Raw genomic sequence first — 19,426 nt, 5'->3', positions numbered from 1 at the left:
TTTTTCCAATTTTTGGTTATAAAATTTCAAGGCTATTTCCCTTTTTTATTAATGGCTTTTATTTCAGTATTCCAGTTACTTTTCATCAGAGAGTAAATCAAGCTATAAAAACTTAATTTCTATTCTCAGGTAAATTTCACTAACTTTTCATTAAACCTTACTTTAGGTTTAAGAGTGAAAATGATATTTAAAACATGAAATCAATAAATGAAATGATTACCTCAACTTGAGCTTGTTGCCTTGCTAAAATGATGTTAAAGACATCTAGATTCTTCTCCAAGTCCTACAAAACAAAGATACAGCTGTAAGAACATAATCATTGTTCTCTCATTTCTAGGCTTATCTAGTCCATTCCAGTAGTTAAAATTACCAAGGGGGGTGGGGGGAGGGTAATGGGGACCAAGACATGTGAAAGGGTATCAATGTATATGAATTAATGTACCTTCTATCTGGCAAATATCATGTAACCCTTTTATTAATTACAATAAAAAATATTTTAAAAAATTACTAAGTAAATATATACTAGGCTAGTAATCTTTTAACTTTACCATAATACAAATAACTTTTTATAGAAAGTAAAGCCTCATTTAACATTATATAAAAAGAATTGAGATCATTAAAATTCAGTGATAAATGCACATAAAGACAAGAATATTTGTAAAGAATATCTTGAATGAGGTATTTAGAGTCTATTTTCTCTCTCTCTTTTTTTCTTTCTTTCTCTTTATGTAGTACTGAGGAATTAAACCCAGGGCTTCATATATGCTAGGCAAGCACTCTACCACTAAGCCACATTTTAGTCCCATATTTTCTATCTTTTAACAAGGAGTAAAAAAGACTTCTCAATGAGTGAAAACTTTTAAAAATAATACTCTGAACTATTTTTTTTTTTTTTGCCAGTCCTGGGCTTGAGCTCAGGGCCTGAGCACTGTCCTTGGACTTTCTCAAGGCTAGAGCTCTACCACTTGAGCCTCAGCACCATTTCTGGCTTTTTTCTATGTATGTGGTACTGAGGAATTGAACCCGGGTCTTCATGCATGCTAGGCAAACACTTTAACCACAAGGCCAAACTCCCAGCCCCTACTCTGAACTATTTTTAAATCTGCTATAACATATAAGTGGGACTACTAACAAAACAAATAAAATCTAATTAATTAACATTTAAACCAGTGATATTTTATAAAAATTACTATACAAACAATACATTATTTCCTCAATATTCCCCAAAAGGGGAATTTTTCAAAAATAAGAAATGAGAAACAATACATATTATCATTAAATTCTTTTCTAAAATTATATACTGACGCAAACTAAATGCATAAAAGAGACATTAGACAATCACTAACATAAACAAAATATACCTGAATTTGTTTCTGTAATTCTTCTGGAACTTTAGTCTGAGTTAGCTTGTTTTTGTATGCAATTTTATAATCCTTAAGTAACTGCCTGTGCTTTTTTATGTTACTCCAAGACCACATCTGTGTATACCTTCTTATATGAACTTCAAGAACAGAATCAATGGCATATTTCCACCTGAAAAAAAAACAAAGATTTCTAAATGTTTATCTGATTACAAAGCATTTTTATGGCCATTCCTGAGCCTTGAACTTAGGGCCGGGGCACTGTCCTTGGGCTTTCTCAAGGTTAGAGCTCCACCACTTGAGCCACAGCACCATTTCTGGCTTTTTTCTATGTATGTGGTACCGAGGAATTGAACCTGCATCTATGTGCATGCTAAGTAAGCACTCTACCACTAGGCTAAACTCTTGGCCCCACAAAGTATTTTTTAAGCAGGTAAAGGATTTGACATTTTAGAGACCTCATGCTATCCTTTATTACCTTCCAGTGTACTGGAAGTCCCCAGTAAAATCCTCTTCCTTTAACTGACTAAATATGGAAACCCTCTAGAAACAGGATATACCAAAGCAAAATCATAGGCACAAAACAGTATCATCATACTCTGTACAGCAAGTTTTTGTTAAGTGACAGCCCTCATATACTACAATGGTAGAAGACTATATTGTCTAGTAACATCACAGCTATCCTATTTCATGTATGTATACTCTATGAAGTTACACAATGATAAAATCACTTAAAGATGCATTTGTAACAGTTGTTGGTGACTCATGCCTATAATTCTAGCTACTCAGAAGGCTGAAATCAGAGGATCATGGTTTAAAGCCAGTCCTTGTATCAAAGACTACAAAACTAAGGGGGAACAAAAGCTAGAAGACCAGCACTGCTCAGGTAGTCATGCCCCTGCTATGAGCAAGAAGGTCAAGCAAGCATGAGGCTCTGAGTTTGAGCCCTACTACCAGAAAAGAAAAAAATTGAATCTTCACAGTACTGAATGCTGAGAATCTAGAAATTCAGAACTAGACGTAGGGTACAAAATATATAAAACACTCTGTTTGAAAAAAAAACATGACTGGACTACATGACGTTAAATGTTTCTTAACTCTAAGAATCCCAAAATATTTGATTCTCATAAAATAAAAAATTCAAACTTACCACTGTTGACAGTTGGTATGGAGTGGCAAATAAGGTTTGTATTTCCTATAAGGAGTATTTCTAAACATATAATCCATTGATTCCAAAAAGTCAATCATACTTAAGTACTACAAAAGAAACAAATTTATGTTTATTATAGTGCATACATCAATTAAAGCAGATTTGATTTCTTTTCTATCTAGGAAGACTCCAAACTCCCTGGACAGTGATGTCTGACAACTCAGTAATATGTTTTATTTCATTAAATTGAGGACACCACCAATTGTAACTTGTAACACCAATTCCAGATTTCATTATAAAAGTGTTGCCATTTAAACTTACACTCCTAATAATAAATATCCTGATTTCAGGTATGTTAAAGTATGACAAAAATGTACATCACAGTAGCAATGAAATACTGTGTCTGTTAGCTCTGACACAGCATTTGTCTGTTTCCAAAACTATGTATTTCCCTCTGGACTATAGATGAGGAGATTTTTCAAATTGTTCCACAAAAAAACTACTTAACTAAAGCACAATAATGTTGGTCAAATACCTATTTTACCACCAACACAGCAATTTGTTATACATCTGATCAATAGTTCCAAAGGACTGAACCATAGCGTCGGGGGGGTGGGGGAATTTGAGGAAGAGGAAAGAAAAGAGAAAGGGGAAGAGTAGAGGAACGAGGGAGAGAAGGATGATAATAGACATGACTGCTAGGGCATGAGAAAATGGCAAGTTTAGCTTCTATCTCCATGATTTTTCTGGGTTTTTTTTTTTTGTTTTTTGTTTTTTGGATGGTCCAAGGGCTTGAACTCAGGGCCTATGCACTGTCCCTGAGCCGTTTCATACTCAAGGAATAATGTTCTACCACTTGATCCATAGCATCACTTTCAACTTTTTCTGAGTAGTTATTGGAGATAGAAAGTCTTACAGACTTCTCTGCCCAGGCTAGCTTCAAACCACAATCCTTTGATCTCAGCCTCTTCAGTAGCTAGAATTACAGGCATGAGCCACTGGCACCCAACCCTCCATGATACTTAATACAACTGTGCCTAAAGATTACCTAAAAATGTAACTATTAAAACACTTGAAATGCATCTGGTCTGAACTGAAACGTAACTGTAAAATATATCACAGATTTCAAAGACTTGAGGAGAAGAAAAAGGATATAATTCTAACATTTTTACATTCATAACAATTCAAAATGAAATTTTAGAAATAGTAGTTTAAATAAAAGTAGGTCATCAAAGCTGTTTTCCCTTTTCTTTTTAGTTTACTAATGTACAAAATTTAGAAACACAATATAACTTGCACTGGGCTTAAAACCCAATTAGCTAAATCCCCTGCTCTCTTTTTCCCCCCAATTCAATTAATTCTGCAAGTCTGCTATCCAAACTATGAAAACATTTAACTACATATTATCACTAAATTATGAAATTTCTTTTTTAACAAGTCAAATCTCAACATAACCAAAAGCATCATCAGACCATTAGAGAAAGAAATATCAGGAAGGACAAAGGAGTTCAAATTAAATTTTATCAGAGCTAGAAAAATGCAGCTGTGCCTTACCTGAGGCTTGGTCAGTTCAATAGCAATATTTTGAACTTCTATGTTACAATCCAGTTTAGGCATTCTGAACTCTGCTTCTGCATAAGGATTCATGTAGAGTTTTGCAGAGGCCAATATTGGCTGGAAAACTTAAATCACATGGGAAGATATTAGATATATTTATATGCTCTTAAGAAAAACAACTAAGAACATTGTTACTATGATAGGAAAAATAATGGCCCAGGCTAGATGTAACAAATCATTCTGTAAAATATTTAAATATATGTATATAGATAACACCAATTATTAAGCTAATTATAAGTTAAAGTAGAATCTCCAAGAAGGAAAGTGGAATCCTTTGTTTTTGGGTGAAAAAATGTGTAAGACAATCTTTGTATAAAACTAGGATTTTCTACCAAGACATGTGAAAGGGTATCAATGTATGTGAATTAATACACCTTCTATCTGGCAAATATCATGTAACCCTTTTATTAATTACAATAAAAAAACTTATTAAAAAAAAAGAAAAAAAACTAGGATTTTCTTCTTTGCTATAAGACATTTAATAGCCAGGCATGGTGGTTCATGACTGTAATCCTAGCTACTCAGGAGGCTGAGATCTGAGGATCATGGTTCAAAGCCTGCCAAGGCACTAAAGTTTGTGAGACTTTTATCTCCAATTAACTACTAGAAAATTGAAGTAGCACTTTGGCTCCAGGGGTAGGGCTATAGCCTTGAGCTGAAGAGTTCAGGGACAGTGCCCAGGCCCAAAGTTTAAAGCAGTACAACTGACACACACAAAAAAAGACATTTAAAAGGACATATTAGCTATTAAACATACAAATATAGAGGAAATAAAATCTAATTGATAACAGCCTTAGTTTAACACTGGCAGAATTTAAGAACAGAATCACGAATAAAACCATACCAAAACAAAAATTACTCATAACTTTTTGATTTTTCACAATGATGATACATATATTATCTTAATAGTCAATAAAGAAAATATCCTTAGCTGAGCACCAATGGCTTGCTCTCGTAATCTTGTAACCAGCTAATCATGAAGATGAGATGTGAGGATAGCAGTTCAAAACTAACCTGAACAGAAAATCCAAGAGATTCAATCTTCAATTAACAATCAAAAGTCTAGAGTGGAGGTATTAAAGAACCAGGCACAAATAAAGAGAGTGGGAAGAAGAGTGCAAGACCCAATACTAGCACAAAACAAAGAGGGAAGATGGGAGAGAGTGAAAGAAGGAAAGAAAGAGGGAGGAAGGAAGGAAAGGGAAAGAAGAAAATATTCACAAGTTTCAGTAGTAATAGAAAAAAGTATATTAGGAAAGGTAATAGATCTGAACTGGGGCTGGGAGTTTGGCTTAGTGGTAGAGTGCTATAAGCTTGTACAAAAATTTTAGCCGGGCGCAATGGCTCACACCTATTATCCTAGCTACTGAGGATCAAGGTTCAAAGTCAGCCAGAGCTGGAAAGTCTGTGAGACTGTTATCTCCAATTAACCCCCAGAAAACTAGAAGTGGTACTGTGGCTTAAGGGGAAGGCAGTAGCCTTGAGGTGAAGCGCTCAGGGACAACACCCAGGCCCAGGGTTCAAGTCTCCTGATGGACAAAAAAAAAGATTTTAAGTAATTAACAGGTTATTTATAAATGCATAAAACTAAACTGGTAATTTTTTTCTGAGCCTGCTTTTTCATCAATGAAATTAAATTCTTTCACAAATTGGGGCAATTTAACAATGTCGTTGTGCATTAACAATTAATAATTAAGTCTGAAGAAAACAGAGAACTAGAATGACAGAGACTATGGAAGGCATGAGCTTGAAAGTAAAGACAATTATAAAGGGTTGCACTCACTAAAAAACAGACAGCTATGGGGCAGGGCAGGGAAAAAAAGACAACTTTTTTAGAATGAAATTGAAACATGGAAAGCAGATAGCTTTGTTAAAGATCAATTTTTGGAACAAAAAAGAGGGTGTCAAGATATACAGAAGTTCTTTTTCGTCTGGGGTTTTGGCTCAAGTGGTGGAAAGGGAAGGCCTCAAGTTCAAACCCTAGTATCACAAAAAAAGTTAAATTTTTAAGATGTCTAGAGTGGTTGATTTATCAGAAGTGACATGCAAAAAGTGACATGAATTCCAAGATCTCAGAAATGTCTAAAGAGTGAAAGGAAAATGAAGAAGAAGAAGAAGAGGAGGAGGAGGAGGAGGAGGAGGAGGACGACGACGACGACAACCTAAATCCTGAAGTAACAGAGTAAGATGTGAAGGCATGGAGGAGACTAGCTATAGGAAAACTCGGTTTTCCTGACCTTCCTCTCATTTGCCAACAGCATATTCTTACAATTTAGTCCTAAATAATCAACTGTGATAAATATGCCATATCATAAGACTAAGTCACAAAATTAGAAGGATTTGTTTGTCAAAGTAACTTTATCATACAAAATGTTAAAATATTTTATTCCATCTTCTTGACATAAAATCAACTTTCACTAGCACTTACTATATTTCAAAAACTATGTGAAAATACGTATTCCATGTTCCTTCTTATAACACAGATTCAGCTTTTACTAGTACTTACTGTACTGATAGCTTGGGGGTATATTCCTACTCGTAAGAATCTCATTTTTCAGCCGTTCCTAAACACAAAATTTGAGTGAGAATGAAAAAGAAAACAACACATACAAAAAAGAAAAACTTCATTCTTACACAAGTATCTTTGTTCCACTCATTGTACCTAACCCATAATAAAATATATTATGCATTGGTTTTACTTCTTTAGTGTAAATATGTAGAAACAGAAAATACTAAAAGCCTCTAAGTATACAGAAACATCACAGTTTTGTACTTGTTCTGACCTTGAAAACAAAATCATATATACTCACACATAGATAAATTTTTAGTCAACTGTAAACAATTTGTTACAATATCCTGAGATATAAGGGCTAGAACTGGGCCAGGAGGTTAGCCTAGTGGTAGAGTGCTTGCCTAGCATGCCCTAAGACCCGGGTTTGATTCCTTGGTACCACATACATAGAAAAAAAGCTGGAAGTGGTGCTGAGGCTCAAGTGATAGAGTTCTAGCCTTGAGGAAGTCCAAGGACAGTGCTTAGGCCCTGAGCTCAAGCCCAGGACTGGCAAAATAAAAAATAAAAATGAAAATAAGGGCTAGAACCTTAAAATGTAGAAAATTCAACTATTCTGCCTTTCCCTAAAAAAAGAAAGAACTAAAACTTTCTTAACAAATGAAAGTATTGAATTAATCTTCTATTCAAGAAATCATCATCACAAATGCTTAAGATCTAAGGGGGATCATCTTTTCTTGCCAGTCCTGGGCTTGAGTCCAGGGCCTGAGCACTGTCCTTGGGTTTTCTCAAGGCTAGAGCTCTACCACCTGAACCACAGCACCACTTTTGGCCTTTTTCTATGTATGTGCTATGGAGGAATAGAACCTTGGTCTTCGTGCATTCTAGGCAAGCACTCTAACTAGGCCAAACTCCCGGCCCAATATCCTCCTTTCTTTAAAACACTCTTAATCAGACTCCTATAAAATGACAAAATAGACACCTGTGGATTTCAAAAATTGTTTTCCACACTGCTGACTCAATGAAAACAGGCAAATTACCAAATTCCTATTCTCCTTAGGCTCTCTTGTTAAATACTTTTAAGGAATATGGTTAACACTTGAAATTACCAAGATCTGTTCCCTGGATCTCTTGTAAGAAAGACAGCAGTTCACATTCCAGTAGGCACTGAGACAATCAAGTTTTATAAACTACAAAAGAAAAATGAAAGCAGTCAGACAACAAATACATTGACATTATAAATCAATACTAAAAGATTATTCTCATGTTCAGTACTTCTAAATAATCCAATTGCCATTTTGAACTTTTGAAGGAAAGAAAATAACGTAAAAATGAGTAAAAGTATATTTATTACACCACTAAGTTTAGCATTTGCTAAATTATGCTTCCAAGAACACAATTTCCAAGACATTCATTCATTCATTCATCCAATTATCAAAGATTTATTGAGAATTTAGCATGTAAATGTTTTGCTGGATAAAGAAGACATAATCCTTTAGTAGATACAAACAGCTTGTTTCCCAGAAATAAGTAGTGAGAGACCTCTATGACAAATAAGGTAAAGAAAGCTACGTATCTGGCAACTAGCCTTATGAAAGTCATAATCTCATTTGCATATTTAATGTACTGTGACATCCCACAGGCTTTTTAAATAAGTGAAATATGCCTGTTTAATTACATGTGGCTCAGTACTTCAATAAGTAATTTTTCTTGACCATACAGTATTTTTCCACCTCATCTCATAACCTCTAATCACCTGTTTCATAAATCCCATCAGGAAAACATTAATTTTACCCAGTTTTTTCACTTCAGACTACAGACTGTCACACAGTAAAAAGCAAAGCCAAAACTAGACTTTTAGACTAGTTTTAGACTTTAGCCTTTAATTCATATTGACGGCTGCAGTTCAAAGTAAATATATTCCACTTCTGAGAAAGACTTTTGTTGAAGATCGTGGCGCTGGCCTACACAGTATTGATATACAGGGTACTTTTATCCTAGTACAAAAGTAGCTAGGATTTCTGTAAATATAAGCATTTTCTATGGATAAAAGCTGTTAATAAAAATCAGTGTATTTACTAAGGCCAAATGTGCTGTAAACTTAATCTCATGCACAAGCTTCGGTGCATTAATTTTGATCTGTCCTTAAATAAGATGTACCTATAGTCACATGCAGAATTCACAGTAAACTACAAATAGATGACACTTACAAGACAAAATCGAACTAGATGGAGCCTCTAGTGCCCCTGCCACACTGAGTTCTGAACCTCTACTGCTCTGCCATATAATCCAGCTAAACCCTGGCACTTCAGAGCTAGTAAGTGTAAAGACAGCTACCTATACAGTTTTTAAAAAAATATGTAATTCTAATGTTCAATTCACACCAATGGCACATTCTGCTCTGGCAATGTTTATTCAACAATATGTATAAAGTATTTGAACTTAGGGAAACAAACTGAAATTTTCATTCTAGTAATAATGTATTACCTTGTATATAATTTTTTCTGCTTCATTTAATATGCATGGAGTCCAGTTCTCATTAGTGGTCTATAAAAAGAAGAAGGAATAACTATGAAACATACTCTAAATGTCACAGTGCCGGCATACATGTAAACAGTAACAAAATAAGAAACAGAAAGCATCTAGCTAATGTTGGTTCTTTGTTTTGGTATGGAAAATTCAAAGGAATAATGAAACTTAGAATTAGGAGGAGTTTTTAACTGAGTTCATTCATTCAGAATTTGGTGTAAAATAAAAACAGAGGGCCAGTATACATTTTCATTGAAGAAAAAATACGACTAAACTTATTTCACCAGGGCAGTGCTGATGAACTTTGCAAAGAGTTTCAGTGGAAGAACAGCTGCTGAGTACACTGGGTGGGAGTCAGCATGAGAAGATAGGAGGAAGCACAGGAAGAAAGCTCACAAGACTAATTAGAAAGCAGTAGTTATGGAGCCTGAGTGGGGAAGGAGATGGCTGAGAGCCTGTTTACACAGAGAGAGAAAAAAGTGTACTTCATTGCTTACAAGAAGGAGCAAATGGGAAGCAAGAAATTGGTATTGATATTTTGTTATTTCCTACAAAATAAATTAAAATAATTCGAAAATATAATAACAACATCACTAAAAATGCTGAAGTTCTGGAGAAGCTATAGTAAAAAATAGTCCATAAAAATATAACTAGGGGCTGAGAGTTTGGCCTAGTGGTAGAGTGCTTGCCTAGCATGCACGAGGACCTGGTTCAATTCCTCGGTACCACATGCATAGAAAAAAAAAAGCCGGAAATGGTGCTGAGGCTCAAGTGGTAGAGCTCTAGCCTTGAGAGGTCCAAGGACACACTGTTCAGGCCCTGAGCCCAAGCCCAGGACTGGCAAAAAATAAAAAACTTACATATATATATATATATATATATATATATATCAGTATATATCAGTTGTTTGCAACAAGGTGATCTTAGACAATTCAGCTTGTGACTTCAGAATCATACTTTACAGACATTGAAAACAAACTAATCTTACCAAAAGACTGAATTCTCCCAGTGTGACACCAAATGAAAGAGGTCGTTTCGGATCAGTGATCTACAAGAAAGAAAAAAGATAATAAAACATACTGATGGAGTGGGTATAAGCATGCCCCACCCTTTATAGTAGCAACTACAGAAAGCAATGTATGTAAAAAGAAATGACAAAACATAACTAAATTCGGGCCGGGAGTTTGGCCTAGTGGTTAAAGTGCTTGCCTAGCATGCACGAAGACCCGGGTTCAATTCCTCGTACCACATACATAGAAAAAAGCCAGAAGTGGTGCTGAGGCTCAAGTGGTAGAGCTCTAGCCTTGAGAAAGTCCAAGGACAGTGTTCAGGCCCTAAGCTCAAGCCCAGGACTGGCCAAAAAAAAAAAAAAACATAACTAAATTCATAAAAAAGTAGCAATGTCAGGAACGTGATGCCGTAACCCACACTTCACAAGTATGACACATCCGTGGTACTAGCATGATACCTTCCCCAGGGAATCCTTTCTCTTACTAGAAGTACAGTGACTAAGTAACTCAGATCAGACAGATTCTTCTCTACATATTTACAAAGGGACAGTCTTTTCATCTGTATCACTAAAGATGCTCTTCATAACAAATAAAGCAGAGTGTCACGGTTATGATACTGCCATAAATACGTTTTCAAGCACTTCACCTTTACTTTTATGGGCACTTCAACAATTCAATTATTTCACTGGAAAATAGCCCAGTCTAGCCTCAAACTCCTTCTGCCTCAGTCTCCTAAGTGCTGGGATTACAGGTATACACTGACACACTGAGCTACAAACTCACAACACTTAAGTTCCTCAGTCTCCATGCCCAAAATCTATCAGCATTAAAGTGCTGTCCTATTCCTGATGTTAAATACCTAAGTGAAGTTTATGCACAGAATTTAACTTGTGCCACAGTGTGCAGTTCCATGGCCTAAAACATCCTAGAGGCAACTAAAGTCATATTGGAATTGTTTCTAAGGACAGAAACTCAAAAAACTGCAGAGGGAAATCATGTTCCAAAATCATGCAACTAAATGCCATAGTTTAGTCACACTTCTCAAATAGGAAGTATGCCTGCATACTTAATTAATATTAATTTTTATTAATATTAAATGATTTATGGTAAAAACATTTCCTTTTGTTCATATTTACAAAAAATTGTATTAGACATTTATGAATCAGTGACATGGGTAAGTTCCCATTTACAACGTGATTACCAAACCAAGTATGTTTCCTCTAAGTTCACATAAGCCTAGTACACAAACCTGTAGCTATGTCAACAACATATAGTTCAACAGTTGTTAATACCCTACTTACAAACTGCTAGATAAATTATTCTTTCTTTTTTTTCTTTCTTTTTTTTTCTTTTTTTTTTTTTTTCAGTCATGGGGCTTGAACTCTGGATAGGGATGTTGTCCCTAAGCTCTTCAGCTCAAAGCTAGCACTTTACCATTTGAGCCACAGTGCCACTTCCAGTTTTCTGGTGGTTAATCAGAGATGAGTCCCACGGATTTTCATGCCTGGGCTGGCTTTGAACTGTAATCCTCAGATCTCAGCCACCTGAGTAGCTAGAATTATAGCTGTGAGTCACCAGCACCCAGTTTATTTTCTTATTTTTTAATCCTAAACTTCTTATATCCTTCCCAATACAAGGTAGTTACACTGAAAGAGACACCATACAAAAACCTTTTGTATTTTTTTCTTCCTTTTATTTTGGCACTGATACTACCACTAATCGTACTCAGTAAAAAAAACATAACATCTTGCCACTCCGATTCCCATTCAGTAATAAGTCATTAAGAAGTTTGTCTTCACCCGGCACAGTGACTCATGCCTGTAATCCTAGCTACTCAGGAGGCTGAGATCTGAGGATAGCTCCAAACAATCACCAGAAAATCAGAAGTGGCATAGGGCTCAAGGGGTAGGGAGGTAGCCTTGAGCTGAAGAGCTCAGAGAAGCACCCAGGCCCAGAGTTCAAGTCCCCGGACTGCCAAAAAAAAAAGTTTTGTCTTTTTCTTTTGCCAGTCCGGGGACTTGGAACTCAGGACCTGAGCATTGTCCTTTAGATTTCTCAAGGCTAGTGCTCTACCACTTAAACCACAGTACTACTTCTGACTTTTTCTGTGTATGTGGTACTGAGGAATCAAAACCAAGGCTTCGTGCATGCTAGGCAAGCACTCTACCACTAGACCAAATTCCTGGCCCCGAGTTTGTCTTCTTAACTGACAAATAATTATTGTATACTCTGAGTGAAGTGTAATGTTTCTATGTTCTATGTATGTAAACATAATAATCAAATCAGGGTTACTAACATACTTTCATATACTTAGCATATATTTATGATGAAAAATTTAAAATCTGTTCCTAATTTTAAAGTACACATTAATTATTGACTATAATGAAATAAAATACACATTACACTAGATCTCCAGAGTTTATTCCTCCTAAGTGAAACTTTGCACCTACGATCCAAACTCTCCTTCTGGGCCCAAATTTTTGACAGCCACTGTTCTAGTTCTGTGAGTATGACCTTTTTAGAGACAACACACAGTAAAGTCATGACAAAAGTCTCTTTCTGTTCCTGGCTTGTTTCACTTAACATAATGATCTCTACTTCCATCCACATATCTGAAAGCCAGCACTGCCTTCTTTTTTAAGACTAAAGAGTATTCCCCTGTCAAATATAAGATTTTTGCTATTCGTTCTTCTGCAGCTTCCACTGCTAAATATCATGCTAACTATATTTTTTGTTTTAGGCCACCTCCACCATTTTCAAAACACAGTTATAGTGGTTTATATTCCAAACAATGGTCTATATGTGTTCTCATTTCTCCACATGGTCTTAACAGTATTTTCTCAAACATCTGATATATTAAGTATGCTTTATTTTTCTGAGCTTTTTATAAATATGGGCATTTATGTTAGGTTGTTTGTGCATTTATGTGATAGTAAAACTCACAATAGTAATTCTACATAGCCGAAAAAGTCAGCATAAAATTTAGTTATATAAAATTTAGTTGTAACATATAATAAAAAATAAAAAAAAAAACAAGAAAACAATCTTTGTGATTTTTATGCTATTAAATGCCCAATTAACAGTCTAACATAGGAAGGAGATATGGCAACATATTCATCAGAAAAAATGTCAACCTGGGATTTAAATTGGGTACACATAAAATACATATAGAATATAACAAAATATACATTTGATAATGAACATAAAAAACAAAACTAAAATCACTTACATCATCTTCATATTTAATGTGTATGTCTGTGATTTTTACTTGTACATTTTTTATTACTTGAGTTGCCAATTTTTCCAAAAATGTATCCTTTTTTGCTTCTTTTGGCTTATCTAAAAAGTAGAAAGTACAAGCTGAAGAGGTGAAATTCTCCTGTACCACATAATCAATGACCAAGGATAGAGTTAGGGTACTACACAATGGAAATCACACCACTTCTAGTTGTCTTTACAATTTAACATGTATTTTACATTTTAGTATGGATTAAAACTTATTTTCAAAGCTAAATTGCAATCTAATATTCATTTTGCCTTCCATGAGAGTAATGAAGTGGCAATGTGTAGAAACAACACATGGCATAAAAACTACTTTTACCTACCTTTTGAGCGATCAAGACCTTTAAAACGTTTCTTAAAGTGTTTTTTGTGCTTTTTACGCTTACGTCCTTCTCAGTGGAAGCATTTTAGTGAGAAAAGGATAAAATGCAAGTTAGCAGACAAGAGGACAGCAGAGAATGAAAGAGACTTCTTCCTGACAGCAAATTCTGGCACAACTCACTGTTCCCTTACCCTGACATGACCTGATTTCAGTACAAACACAATCCCACAAATCTTAAGAATAAATTGACCTTCTTTAATATAGAAAATAATTTGGCAGGTACAACTATAAAAACTGGATAAATGGCCACTCTCAGTGCCCCTTACATTATTGGTAAATGTATAATACAAAGGTTCACTTTAATTTCAATGTTATCAAAATACTGGAAATGTAATCATGACAATGCAAAATTTTCACGAAAGTTTAAATATGTGGCAAACAAAATAAGTGAAATGACTGGGTAAGCTGCTAACATATGATCTTCTCTGAATGATACAACTCAAACAAAACTGCATCATGGGTTAAGAATATGAATAAGAAGGGCATGGAATGTTCACTGGACTATCTGTTCAATTAGTTGAGCAATTCTTTTAAAACCTCATCTTTCCTCCATTTAGTACTGCTTCAGTGTATTCTGGAATAAACATCTTTCTTCCTTAACTTTCAGATCATTTTGTTTATGGTTCCAGCATTTGAATTCAGAGCCTCAAATTTGCTGGAAAGGTCATCTAACCACCTGAGTGACACCTGGGTCCTTTATGCTTTAGTTATTTTTTAGACAAGGTCTGATGTCTTTGCCCTAGGCCAGCCTAGACCTGATCCTCATACCTAGGCCTACCACATAGCCGAGATCAGGTACATATATCCACAGTTGGTTTATGTATTGAAATAAAGTCTAACTTTTGACTGGACTAGCCTCAAACCAATTTCTGTCTCCCAAGTAACTGGAATTATAGGCATGAACCATTGTTACTGGCCCAAATTTTTATATGCAACTGCCAACTAAGCATTACTCGTAGTCTGAATTCTTTTTAAAAATTTTAATGTTATTATAAAAGTACTGCATAGAGGGGTTACAGTTATATAAAGCAGGTAAAGACTACGTATCTTTTTGGAAAATCTCACCTCTTCCCTTATTGTCTCTTGTTTATCTTTCCCATGCCCACCCACGAGCCGTGTAATATAGTCTAAACTTCTAAGAAAGTATCTATGCAAGACAGGCACAGTGGCTCACGCCTGTAATCCTAGCTACTCAGGAGGCTGAGATCTGAGGATCAAGGTTTAAAGCCAGCCTGGGCATAAAAGGACCTGAAACTCTAATCTCCAATTAACCTCTAGAAAACAGGAAGTGGGGCTCAAGGGTAGGGTGGTAGCCTTGAGCTGAAGAGCTCAGGGACAGTGCCCAGGCTGAGATCAAGCCCCACACCGACCGAGACACACACACACACTCACACACACACACACACACACACACGCGTGCGCGCACGTACATACGTACCTATGCGGTCTCCTGGCTTTTGGACCTCACTTCCTATTAAAAGTCCTTCTATACTACTACCAGATTAGTATCTTTTAAAAGGCTAATAAAACCCATTAAGTTCCTTTTCATAATTATTTAAAGACTCTGCAGCATACCACACAAAATCAAAATGTGTCTTCATAATATGGAAGGTCCTTTGATGATCTGACCCTATACCTGTCCTATTCTACATCCTGTCACTCATCTTTGCACTGGAAGCTACAGAAATTCTGTCATTTCTGACACATTCCATATACCATAATACCTAATGACTTGTCATTCTCAAAACATGAGCTGCCTTCCCTGATGTTCATACCAGGAAAATTTTAAGTCTAGCACTACTACCTGTGTGAAGTCTTTTATTGATTGGTTGGTTGGTTGGTTGGTTTTTGCAGTCCTGGGGCTTGAACTCGGGGCCTGGGCACTGTCCTTGGACACTTTTTGCTCAACGCTAGCACTCTGCCACAGCTGAGCCACAGCCCCACTTCTAGCTTTTTCTGTGTATATGGTTGCAGGGAATCAAACCCAGGGCTTTGTGCATGCTAGGCAAGCATTCTACCACCCTGTGTGAAGTCTTTTACCTCCTCTATGTGGCTCCAAGGACATAGTACAGAACTCCAAGAAGTACCCTTCACAATATATGCAAAATATGCACAATTTTTTTTATTGCAGACTTTCTCTTTCACTTCAGAATATCAGATTGCTTGAGCTGAAGCTTATTAAAAAATTCCTATGTCATCAATAAAATTGCCTAATAAGGTGATTCAGTTTTGTTTTGTTTTTCTACTCTGAAAGCACAGTAGTACAGAGTACAATGACCATTTGCACAGTGAGGTGCCCTCCCTACATCACGTTAAGACAGCCAGTGACTACACAAACCACTGCAACTGTCACCAGTAAAAAAAAAAAATCAATTATTTACATTTATGAAAATAGTTTATTTTTTTTCTCACTGTGATACTGGGGTTTGAACTCAGGGCCTCACACTTGCTAGTCAGGCATTCTTCCTCTTGAAGCAATTTTCCACAGTTCTTTTAGAGAACGGTCTCAGGCGTCCGGCATACACTTGTAACACAATCAACTTATTTTAACTTCTGCTGGCCCTGCCATTGTTGAGATCACAGGCCACATCACTACATCTAGGTTCCCATTCATGCAGTCTTGCAGACTTTTCTGCCCAAACTGACCTAGCCTGTCATCTCCCGATCTCAGCTTCGCACATAGCCTAGGAATGACAAGCACACGTTACTCTACCCAGCTCTGGATTGAGAAGGGATCTCACAAACTCTTCTGCCCAGGCTGGCCTCTAACACTAACTGCCCTGACCTGAGCCCCCCTAGAATCTAAAATTATAGGCATGAGCCAACAGACCTAGCCATGAAAATAAAACCACAGCTCAAGAAAAAAAAAAAAATGGGGCCTGGAGTCTGGCATCATGGTAGAGTGCTTTCCTAGCATGCACGAAGACCCAGGTTCAATTCCTCAGTACCATATATAGAAGTGGTGTTGTGGCTCAAGTGGTAGAGCTCTATCCTTGAGAAAGCCCAAGGACAGTGCTCAGGCCCTTCGTACAAGGCTCAGGACGGGCCAAAAAAAGAAAAAGAAAAAAGAAATTAAAGAAATCTTATTTCGAAAACTGAAAAATAAAGTTTTAAAAAGAAACAGATTTGCAATAGAGCAAAACCTTGATACAAAAGGCCAAATAGTATGACGCTAAATGAAAGGATCTCTAGGATAAAGAAACATAAGCCATATGATGAATGATTGTCCTTAAGGTACTATGTTATCTCTCATCTCTTTTGCTGTCCCTTGGTTATCTCATATTGTTACAGTATCTCACTTTGTTACCTGATATATTGGATATATTTGTATTTGGTTATTTGAAATTGGATAGGGAAGGGGGGAAAACAAGATGAGGGGTGGGGGAAGGGGGAGGGAAATGGGGATCAAGACATGTGAAAGGGTATCAATGTATGGGAATTAATGCACCATCTATCTGACAAATATCATGTAACCCTTCTATTAATTACAATAAAAAATATATGAAAAAAATATCAAATGAGGAAATACAAAATGAGAAAAGTATTGAAAAGTACACATTAAATCTTGGCCAAATATCCTCACTTCAGAGAAAAGGTAAAACTATATCAACTAGCTTTTTCTTTATAGTGTGATGGTCTGTTGCTCTTAACAATAAGGCCCAGTAATTTTGTGAGATGGGCCATTAGAATTCATTATCTCATGAGTAAGTTACTTCTAAAAGGATTGGAAAACATTGCCCCTGGCAGACTACAGGAAACTAGGGTTGGATTATAACCTACAAAACTGGACAGTGAGCCATGGGAAAGCCAGGGTAGCAAACTAACACAGCCAGCTATGTTAACCAACTAAAGGGGTGCATCTATTAAAGGGAAACTACTTTTAGGATGATTTCTCTTAATACTATGAGCTGCCATGCAAATTCTTCTCCCATCTGCCATCATAAATCAACATATTAAAGAAGTTCCTAGCTGCAGAAGTAATTCTAGAATAACGTTTACTGTTAAAAGTTCAGGATACGTTTTCCATATAATCAAGACAAACTTTAAATGTCATTCAAACTATATAAAACAAGCTGCTGAAATCAGATAAAATATTAAATTTAATAAGCCAAATTATTTAAAATGTTAAAAACCATTACTGTAATAGGTAGATTTCCTAGTAAATTAAAGAATTCTATTATGAATTATAAAGCAAACAGTCTTCAGTTTGCCTTTATGAAGCTTCAAATTTCAAAATGCTATTCAGGACAGTGGTCTAGAGGGGTCTCTGCACAGGTAAAACAATCAAAGGATATGAGAAGAAATGCAAGCAGGTATCTCTATCAAGTTTCAAATAAATCATTTTCCCTCCTCCCCCAAAAGTACATGTTATTGCCTTTTACAAGTTTCAATTCCATTGCTCTTGCAAAACTAGTAGAGTCCAAAAATGTGACCCTCACGAAGGCATTGAACTGTGGTTATTTTCTAATAAACACCAAGTACTCAGCATGGCGATTCCACAAGAAAACATTCCAATACTCACTGGATAAACAGATGACTACAGAAAGTAGAGAAAGAGAATGATGGAACAGGAGGAACATGAATTACATTTCCATATTTTTCCAGAATAGCACACCATCAAATGGACTCCACTAAGAGGACAAACATGGGCAAAAGCTAATTTGTAGGTAGTGGAAGAGAATTAACCATGCATACCCACCAGGCTTGATGTCCTTGTAAATAAAGTTTTCCAAGCCATAGATGAGCTCCCCTGAGCGTGCGCCTGCATCCGCATGGCAGCAATAACCAAAATGCAAAGCATTTAAAAGACTTCTTAAATTTTGCAGTTAATATGTGCCTGAGCTTAAGTCCAAAGAATTATAAAGCATCAACTGAAATTCAATGACTCCAAAAACATTTATTTCTAAGGAAATATTCATAGGCATGCCATTTTTATTCTTTCAGCAGACAATTTTATGATATTAAAACAAAAATTCTTAATAATTAGTTAAAACAATCATTTCAAATTAGACAAGGAAGGCAAATATTTATTGTTACTATCTCATTGAAATTTTTGACATAAATAAAAATTAGACTTTTATTTTTGCCTTTCATTTTGGTAATTTTCTGAAATTTACTGTGATATTTCTTACTAAATTTAGAGTTGGATGAAATGTTATCTTACTTTAGTGTGTGATCTGTTCCTTAGATATAGGTGTCTAAATCCTTTTTATCCATTCCTGTTAATGATGCTCAACAGCATCATCTCTAACATCCTCCCCAAGTCTAGACTCACAGAGATACTACCGAAATTTTAACATCTCTAAATCAATCCCTCTCTGGATTTTTAAAGAGAGAAAAAGAGGAACATTTACTGACTATACCACTGATTTCAGATTACAGGTCACTACTGCATTGTTAAGAATGCAGGATCTAGAGCCAAACTGGGTTCAACTTCTTGGCTTTCCCATTTTTTAGCTCTGTGACCTAGGATGAAGTCACACAGAAATGACAGTACATTATATACAGAGGGCTAACTAATAAGCGAGTTGACTCAAATGAAGCATTTTGGAGAATTACTAGCAAAGGGTAAATGCTATCATTATC

The 19,426-nt window shown here is 35.9% G+C and overlaps 1 protein-coding gene across 1 annotated transcript in view; it reads right to left on the bottom strand.

Moving 5' to 3' along the window:
- Vps13c (vacuolar protein sorting 13 homolog C) overlaps nt 1-19,426 on the bottom strand; it is a 154,422-nt gene that overhangs the window by 114,540 nt on the left and 20,456 nt on the right. Inside the window, exons 6-14 of the mRNA XM_090358265.1 lie at nt 13,406-13,515; nt 10,155-10,214; nt 9,125-9,184; nt 7,747-7,827; nt 6,635-6,692; nt 4,066-4,193; nt 2,512-2,618; nt 1,362-1,533; nt 221-283 (exon numbers count right to left, since the gene is read on the bottom strand). Of these exons, the coding sequence (XP_090214391.1) occupies nt 221-283; nt 1,362-1,533; nt 2,512-2,618; nt 4,066-4,193; nt 6,635-6,692; nt 7,747-7,827; nt 9,125-9,184; nt 10,155-10,214; nt 13,406-13,515 (839 nt within the window). The remainder of the gene's footprint in view (nt 1-220; nt 284-1,361; nt 1,534-2,511; nt 2,619-4,065; nt 4,194-6,634; nt 6,693-7,746; nt 7,828-9,124; nt 9,185-10,154; nt 10,215-13,405; nt 13,516-19,426) is intronic.

This window comes from Megascapheus bottae, chromosome 25 (genome assembly GCF_031878675.1).
Source record: "Megascapheus bottae isolate mThoBot1 chromosome 25, mThoBot2.hap1, whole genome shotgun sequence".
NCBI lineage: Eukaryota > Metazoa > Chordata > Mammalia > Rodentia > Geomyidae > Megascapheus > Megascapheus bottae.
Note: the sequence above shows the minus strand (reverse complement) of the source record. Positions and strands in the feature narration are given on the sequence as shown.